The 9,659-nt window shown below is 32.9% G+C and overlaps 1 protein-coding gene across 1 annotated transcript; it reads right to left on the bottom strand.

Annotated features, from left to right (window-relative positions):
• Nucleotides 1-3,451: 3,451 nt before the first annotated feature.
• Nucleotides 3,452-9,654, bottom strand: LOC134254343 (caspase-3-like; the record flags this gene model as incomplete). Its single annotated transcript, XM_062736867.1, has 3 exons — nucleotides 3,452-4,643; nucleotides 5,160-5,283; nucleotides 9,466-9,654. Coding segments are annotated over 3 exons (663 nt in total), but the record flags the coding sequence as incomplete, so codon positions are not given.
• Between the last annotated feature and the right edge of the window lie 5 nt (nucleotides 9,655-9,659).

Genomic DNA, 9,659 nt, shown 5'->3' with positions numbered 1-9,659 from the left:
GCAAGTGCTGCAGTGTTTGCCGCAAGGTTGCAGTTATCGGCAATCATGTGCGATCAAGAAAATTTTCTTCCTTTAGATTAGCTGCAGGCCTGTAGCAAACATATTAGTTTCGAAAGAGAAAAGACCAATAATCATTGATAAAACATTGACAACAAATACACTTCATCTGCTACACGTAATAATTAATTAACTAGAGGTACAAAAAAAATAAGCCTTGCCTTCCATATGATAAAGTGGCAAAGTCCACAAATAAATGTCAGATCAAAAAGTAAAAAATAGGAGGTGAACAATGGCATGATGTGAAAGTCTCGTTAGATTTCATTCAGTGGTAGACTTATAAGAGGAGTTGTTGATCAGAGTCTACTCAGTATTGTAAAATAAAGAAGGTCAGTGTTTTGTTCTGGGAAACCCAAAATACATGACATTGTATTTAATCTCCTATCAAAAAGTAAGAAAATGTGTACATTAAAATGTCATTATTCAAAAATATTCTTTGAAAGTCTCTTTAAGAAAGATCCTTCTTCGTATAATTAATGAGTTAACAGTGAAATTTTTGTCCTGATTTACATTTAGATCATCTATATTTTTACTGAGAAAGAGTGTGAAACATTCAAGTACCTTCTTATACAAAAAAAACAAAATCACGAATGTTATACAGACGTTAGATACATTATATTTCATTGCATATATGGCAAATAAATTCTTTTGAACAGAAATAATCACAAGAATAATTCTGAATACATGAATTAACAAGCTACAGTACACATTATTGGAATAACTAAGAAATAAATTGAAGAATTAATATATTTTACAAATAAAGTAACACAGCTCATTAGAACTCAATTAAAGCTCCATATTAGAAAAATAAATACCGGTATGTTTCGCCTGATAATTTGTCTTTATTCATAGCAACCGATGCTTGACGTATCTGTTAGGCATGATAAAAGCACCAGTCATGCATCTACCTTTTCACGGTAAAACATACAGGAACACCCATCCAAGTTCAATAGTTTAAGGTTTCATATATAAATAAGCAAAAAAGACGTATTCTTTTGAACAATTTCATAGGCACTTTCCTGAACACAAACATAAATTTTATTCATAATTTAATCCTTGATATATAATATATAGGGAACATGTCCAAACTTATGATCAAATTTTTCATTGAAACAAACACAACAAATGCACAATTATGGTTATTTTTTCCGTAATTGGTAAAAGTCCATAGAGAAAAAAAATTAAATATAAGAATAATAATAAAGCAGAACACAACTAGAATAAACTTGAACAAACAATTGGTGTAGCAAATAATGTAGTGTACTCATCAGATACACTAAAATAATTCATAACAATGTAGTTACCCATTTATAGCTAAACCTTTTTTTCTTATATCAGAAATTTAAAATATTTATTACTTACAAATGATGATAAGCAACAGATATAATGGCTTACATGCATAAATAATGTCTTAAATTTCTATTACCTCAATAGTTAGCCTGTGTTGATTTTTGTTTAATTCTAACTAATAGCACCTGCGTTTCTATGTAGAAAATGATTGTCAAAAACGAAAGTAGGAAAATCCCACATAAATAGCTTGCACAAATGAACAAAAATTTAAGGAACTTTAAGTATTATTGAATGACATTTGTTGGCCAATTATTTGCCAGGTTTTCTCTTAAATTTTAGTTGTATCAATGTAATCATAAAGGTATGGTATCAATATTAACCTCATAAGCCAAAAATATATTTCATCCAGCGCCATTCCTGTCTGTTCACGTGTGGGTTTTTAATTTCTTTATTGGCGATTTACCTGAGGCGCGAAGCGCCGAGTGGGAGTAGGATCGGAACGGAGTGCCCCCTCCCTTTGGTGTGGGTTGGGGGAAATTAGAGATTTTATGATAAAAAGATTTTTTTAATGAATATGTTTAAAATTTTATCGTTGTACCACAAGAAAAAATTAAATAATAAATAAATACCATACTTCCATAAACGAATTTTTTTCTTCTTTTTTTTTTTTTGGATAAAGAAAACAACCAATTTTTGTCCAAACAGTAAGTATGATAAATTTAATCCTAATATACTCTATATAATGAAAATAGTCGCAACAATTCGCAAATTTGAAAAATTGTAACAGCCTACTGTTGAACCTTGATAAGTACCCAGCTTTATTTGCTCTACCAGCTAAATTCTTGCATGAATATTTTAATTTACCATTTTTAGTGCAACACCAATGGCCACTTTCAGCTTACATGGAATATACACCACTGGCCCATGAATTGCCTTACTTGTATTTGAACTCGCACTTTTGTTTTACACAGAATGCATAAATTTACTGCTACATACTGTATGAATTTCAATTCTCGCACAAAAATATCCTCATTGAAGAACCTGTGAAAATGTCAAAATTTTACAAAGGATGCGTGACGGATGAAAATGGACAAACCCCAACTAGCAATAGATCACCTAAGTGGATAACGTGAACTCAAAATAAGATGACTGGTCTTGATGGAAAGTATCACTTAGGCATCAGCCCTTAGACTACATAAACCCCTAGAGTGGTTTATAACCTGTTTAATGTCAATCTCAGTTATCTATTCGCCAAACAATGAAACAATTATGGAGCTAACAAACAGTATTCAAGATCAAATAAAAAATACAAAGGAGCAGAGCAAACAAGGACCTCCAAAACAGAGGTGAGATCTGGTGCAATTAAGAAGAGAGCATCCCCTGCCGACCCGTCACACCCACCGTGTGCGCTTTAGTTATCATGATCGTAGAATCACGAAAAAATCCGTCGTCAATTCAGTCCATAAATAATGGACTAACAATTGGTATGAAAACCGTCAGTCATGTGAGCATTTGACTCAAAGATAAATTGTATTTGCTGACAAGGTCATTGTATTGACTTACAAAATGATGGCATTAAACGAGACAGCTAAAATTCTTTTTTCATCAACTTGTTTTTCAATAATTTACCTCGTTTAAGAAATTGTTCATATGTAGAGCATGCTCTTGCATATCTAATCAAATGAGATATATAATAAATTCCGTATGCAGGTGATATTGCTGCATAAGTAAGGGAAGATGACGATAGTAAAGTTAAAGTCATCACGTTTATCATAGAGCTTGGTTTTTAGATTAACATCCTTTTCAACTAAAATATCGAAGTAGAAACAGATGTGTCAGACTCTGTGGTAACTTATATCTCAAGCTCACCAAGATAAATTGTACATAAGAACTGATAACAATGGACAAAAACCAAATAGTAATAGGTCACCCGAGTGAATCAGGTGACCTAAAAATAACATCTGATTTGGTCTTGATGGAAAGTAATACTAGGGTATCAGCCCTTGGACTACATAAACCCCTAGAGTCGTTAATAACAAGTTTAATTTCATTTTCTTTTATCTATTCGCCAAACAAGATTACATACAATTTTTTTTGCATAAAATTTACAATATGTTAGTAGATGATTACTTGAATAGTAAAAATACATATAAAAGTGTACATATTAGTCATTTTAAAGATATATAATTGTTGTTTCTACATACATCAAATTAGACTTTAAATGATGCATGTGTCATTTAAAATTTAACAGCTTCTTTAAAATCCATGTGAAAATTTTAAAACAAGCATTATCTAATGCATGAAACTGTGAAAAACCTCATGAAAAGATTACTTAGTTACAAGTATTTGATGTTAACATTCAACATGTTCAATTGAAACTTTCTCTCTCTCTCAAACTAATTTTTTCAAAAAAGAATGAAAATCTTGCATGTATGGACAAGACACATTGGATACACTATGTAACAATATCAAGTTAAATTTTTGTTTCCTGAAATTTTTATTGTACATGTTACATGTAAAGAGAAAGACTCTAGTATTATCCTTCTTTCAAACACATTTATAATTTAATCCATGATTACCCCTTTATCTTTTGGATGCACCTCATTTGATATTTTATTGATATCCCTCAAACATCACAGTGGTTATGTGTTAGCATAATGAAGTATAATAAAATGGGAGTTCTATGGAAAAACTGTGTAAAACATATTTTGTGAAGCATTGAACATGAGATAAAAAAATATCCCATGATTTGAAGTTGGATTTGCTTTTTATCAAATGCATTGTGTTTTTAATCCCTTTGGGATACAGCCAAGGCTCTGGGATAAAGAAAACCCACTTAAATCATTAGATAAAAATCATATCCAACTACAAACATGGGAGATCCTATATAATTATCTCAAAAAGGTTTCCATATATTATAATTAAAATATATTATTAACAAAAATATCATAGTATACAACAATGTATAGGTCTCTGAGTAGAATTCCATCTTTGTGTCTTTAGCACCAGTTTCTTGGTCAGTTGATTTATACACACTGGGACCTCGGGAGGTTCTATGTTCCAGGGTTTGTTTCTCTCGTCAGATTTATAATGCTCCTTCTCAATGAAGTCCTCTAGTGACTTATTGACGTTGAGGATGAGATCGGTCAGTTCAAACTCTTCCCTGTGGTCAGTGAGAGCTTTGACCTCCTTGTAGAGGGCATACACAAACTGACAGGCCGACTTTTTTCTTTTATGGTCAATGTTCTTTCCTAGTCTCGACTTCGTTTTTTTTTTCATTCTATCAGTATAACCACCTGCAAAATCACAATTATTTTTCATTTGTTTATTTATAGAAGAATATTTACATTATATGTGTATTTTGCATGTGGAGTGGGTGGAATTCTATGGCATTCAAAACACTATTAAATGAACAAAGGGTCAAAGTTTTAAACATGCATTTTCTGTTGACGTCACAAAAGGAGAATATCGTGGAAGTGTTATATTAATGTAGTCGATCATTATCCAAAATCAAACATTCACAGAAGCTTTTGCATTCGCTCTTCCATCAATTGTAACTTCCTGGAAGGATGCAATACAGGGATTTTGAAATAAAATTTGCAGTCAAGTAAAGGAGTTATAAAATTTATATCAGAATAAGCACAGAATCTTTATTTTTCTAAAGCTATAGTATCATAACTGCAACCGTGTATGGAAACAAATTTTCATAATGCACCAATTCTATCTAAGACAATGGATTGATAGATACGTATGTCTCTTTCTATATACCAGTAAAGGGGTCCCCCCCCCCCCGTCTCCTCCCTAAATCTTACCTGACACAGTTGATTGATAGATAAGTATGTCTGCTTCTATGGGGGACCTCTGTATTTGGGGCAGCAGTCCTCCGACCGCAGCAAAATTGGCTTTATTTATCTGGTCAAGGTTAGGGTTACATGTCTGCAGATTTAACATAAAGAAAATCAAAAATAATGAAGTTTTATTATCCCAAAAATATTTTTAAGTAAAGTAAACTTTCAAACCACATAACTGCTTGCTATTAATATAAATTAAACAAGTATTCTTTTTGTTTACTTTCTTACAGTAGATGCAAACATTTCTGACCCTACAGCCTCTCTCAAAATATTGAATCAGCTTCCGGGGCCATAAAACTAAAATGAACTCACTTTAATCTCAGTCCCACCTTTCGACTATATTCTAATTGTAAAAGTGAGACTGGGATCAAAAGTGGGTTTAATTTAGTTTTATGTCCCAAGAGCATAATTTGGCCTATGAGGGTTGTCCGTAAGTCATAGACAAGCTATAATTTAAATAAAAATGGTGTCATTTATGTTCATTATTATCATATTTGTAATCCTTTACTAAATGTGATTTACAAAATGTAAAATTATATTCAATTTTAAATACCGTAAACCAACTTTTATTCGCGAAGACTATATTTTGCGATTAACAAGGGATAAACTAGTTCGCGAAGATTAATTTTCGCGATCACAGCCCTCTTGAATCTGCTGTTAATAGACACATACGCTTCAAGAATTGGTTCGCGGTGAGAAATATTCGCGATGACGAGGCTCTCGCAAACTTCGCAAAAAGTTGTTGAACGCGAATAAAAGTTGGTTTACAGTATATTATTATAATAATGACTTCATTATTAGACTTGGGATGATGACCCGGACAACCGCAAAATTTTAATTAAAAAGTTTTTTTTTTATCACTTTAAAAATTTATTTGTATTTTGTAAAATTCCGCGGAAATTTAATTGGATTGCTTTTACATTATGAGGTATACAAAACTAAAAACTTCAAACCTATAAAATTTGAACTTTTAGAGTTTAGAAATGGCTGAGAAATCGAGATTAGAATGTATTAAGACAGGATCGGCTTTGTTTTAAAAAAGTACGTTTGTCGGAAAAGGTGGAGCAGAAAGCAGTCATGAAATTCTGCGAAGAGATTCATTGGAAAGACACCAACAGAGACCCATAAATGGTGTAAGCAGTCGGGAAAATGTATTAAAGGAAGCCGGTCTTAAGTATTTAAGTAAAAATATTTAGTTAAAAAGTGACTGTGTTGATTAAAGTTACATGTCTTTTTTTGTATCTGATAAAAATATAACTATTTGTGCTTTGTTTTTGTTAAAAAATTGCATGTGTATAAAATAAAACATAAATTTAATGAAAATAAAAGTTTCATTTTAAAATTTTTTATCAATGTTTTTCAGTAAGTATTGATTTTCTCCGCGAACTTAGCGGACAACCGTCGTACAAATCATTTCTGACAGTGTAACTCCATGTTAGGCACAAAAGACTTATAGTTATTTGGGAAAGGATGTTCTCCTAAAACTCAAAATATGGTTGCTCATTCATAAAGAGCAAGAGCCACTTTGGGCCTTATTATCAAAACCGCTAAGTTCAGGTTGCAAATGCAGTATTTATCACTTGGAGTGTTGATGACCACGTTTCTATTAATCGTGACGTAATTTTCCATCTAGTCAGTGCATTATGACGTCATAAAATGCGTCATTTTCTTCATATCCGGTAAATTCCTTTGAAAATGACCTAAAGTTGAAGCATTTTTTCAATATTGCAAATAGAGCACAACCTCTGATCCAAAATATGCAAATTCATAATGAAAGCACTGTTTCTGAAGATCAAAATACATGTTTTATTTTTTGGATCGTAGGCTGTGCTAATATTTTAACTCTTTGCTGAAGGTAGTCAAATGCACATGGTTTCTGCAAATTTCAAGAACATTGCAATTTCGCAAACCTGTTTTTCAATATCTGGATTCTCAAAACAAATTTTTTTTTATAGAAAATGAAAGCACCAAGTGTCTAATTTATTTTGATATATGAAATGAACAAGATGTGTTTGTGAAACACTATGCGCCCGGCGGCAACAAAGTTCAAAAAATCTATTTTTAGCATATTGATCACAGTCAAGGTAACAAGGTCATTGATCATGGTGTCATTCGAAAGAACTTAATCAGTGGAGTATGCATACCAAATATGAAGTCCCTATCTCCTATGGTTCAAAAGTTATGGCAAAAAGTGTAAAGAGCTCTTTTTAGCATATAGGTCACAGTCAAGGTCACAAGATCATTGACCTTGCCGTCGTTTGAAAGGACTTTATCGGTGGAGTATGCATACCAAATATGAAGTCCCTATCTCCTATGGTTCAAAAGTTATGACAAACAGTGGAAAAAGCTATTTTTAGCATATAGGTCACAGTCAAGGTCACAAGGTCATTGACCATGGTGTCATTTGAATCGGTGGAAATACCAAATATGCTATCTTATGGTAAAAGTTATGGCAAAAAGTGTAAGAACTTAATCGGTGGAGTATGCATACCAAATATGAAGTCCCTATCTCCTATGGTTCAAAAGTTATGGCAAAAAGTGTAAAAAGCTATTTTTAGCATATAGTTTACAGTCAAGGTCACAAGATCATTGACCTTGATGTCATTTGAAAGGACTCTATTAGTGGAGTATGCATACCAAATATGAAGTCCCTATCTCCTATGGTTCAAAAGTTATGACAAACAGTGGAAAAAGCTATTTTTAGCATATAGGTCACAGTCAAGGTCACAAGGTCATTGACCTTGATGTCATTTGAAAGGACTTTATTAGTGGAGTATGCATACCAAATATGAAGTCTCTATCTTTTATTGTTCAAAAGTTATGGCCAAGGTTAAAGTTGACAACAGACAGACAGACAAACAGACAAACAGACAAACAGATAAACAGACAAACAGACAAACAGACAGGACAAAAACAATATACGCCCGGGATCTATCGATCCGGGCGCATAAAAAGAGGGTGACAGTTTATTAATTGATATAAGTACAGGGTCATTTTATGCATAAGATGGCTCTTGCTCATTGTAGGTCAGATTCTTTACTAGGTGAAATCTGCTCCATCGTTACGATTACCATGACAGCTAGTTAAACTAAAAACTGCCAAATAAAAAAACTCTTAAAAAGCTGCATTATACTCAATTTGAGTGAACAAAATAAGATGGTAATTTTTTGATTGTTTCCTATTATGTCTGATGCTCAAATGTACACACGTAGGAATCCCAAAATCATAAATAATTTAAAGGATTCATGCTGGAAAGGGAAGGTGATTCAGAAGAGTTAATTTGGGATGAACTAATCCAAAATTTTCAAACTTAGTCACTCAACCAGAAAATTCATTGAAATTCAGTATCTGAAGCAAGTTTCAGAGTCTACGTACCTTGATGCATCATCCAAGCAAGTTTGGTTCAGATAAGTATTATAGTTTCTTGGTAATGGACCTGCACGAAAACTTTAACCTAGTTACTCAACTAAATAATGGAAAACAATTCAAGTATCAGAGGCAGCTCCTACAGTTTCTCAAGAAATAAATAATTTTGAGGGATTCACCATGAACTAGGACGCTTCACTCCGGCTTATTTCATGAAGCGTGAATTTGTTGTCCATATATCTCATGAAACCTCAAAAACGGAATTCTTATCTTATATTTACATCGTTTGGGTTCGGGTAGCCTAGCTACTTATTTATATCATTCAACGATCCTTTTGAAGCAAAATAGTATGCACTATCGTTTTGATGTCAAGTACAGTACTAAGATCTCACAATAGCTATTTCGTCCTCGTCCACAGTATTTCATGAAAACAATGCCTGGTTTTAAGTCTTTATAAGCAATCTTCAGGAAAATATTTGAAAATGTAAATATTCTAAAATGAATCTGTTTCAAAAACTTCAAACTTGTTCCCTATTCAGAAAATCTACACCAGATCCAGCATCCAAAGCAAGTTCGATATTTGCATTGTATCATCATTGCAAGTTTGGTCAACATCGGGCTTACGGGTATTTGAAAATGGGACCTGCTCCAAAAACTTCAATCTGCTCTAAAACACTGGTCATTCCTTTGATGAAATTGAAGCCTCTGAAACCTTACTGGTGTAATGAAACACACTAGAAGCGTCTTCTGTGATTGATACAGGACATAGAAATACTTAATAAGAAAACTAAACCGAAAACTTTAATCGTAGTCGCTTATGCAGACATCGACGTCGGGGTTATCACATAAGATCCCCCAACCTCGTTGAATTGAGCTAAAAATTTGTCAGCATTATAATTACCTGTATCAAAAAAATTTTTGGTTTGAGGATCAGATGTGGGCAGTGGTTCCCTTTGAAGTACAGCAGCAATTCATTAACGGAGAATTTTGGAGGTTCTTGACTTCTTGATTTAAAGCCTTCTATTGGATCATTGGGTAAATAGAAATACCCCGACTCCCCAAACGCCAGCACAACACACACGAAGATCTCAGAAT

The sequence above is a fragment of the Saccostrea cucullata genome, unplaced genomic scaffold (genome assembly GCF_032062105.1).
Source record: "Saccostrea cucullata isolate Sc308-1 unplaced genomic scaffold, CSIRO_AGI_Scuc_v1 ctg18865, whole genome shotgun sequence".
In the NCBI taxonomy this organism is placed as follows: Eukaryota; Metazoa; Mollusca; class Bivalvia; order Ostreida; family Ostreidae; genus Saccostrea; species Saccostrea cuccullata.
This window is presented reverse-complemented; position numbering and strand designations above follow the sequence as displayed.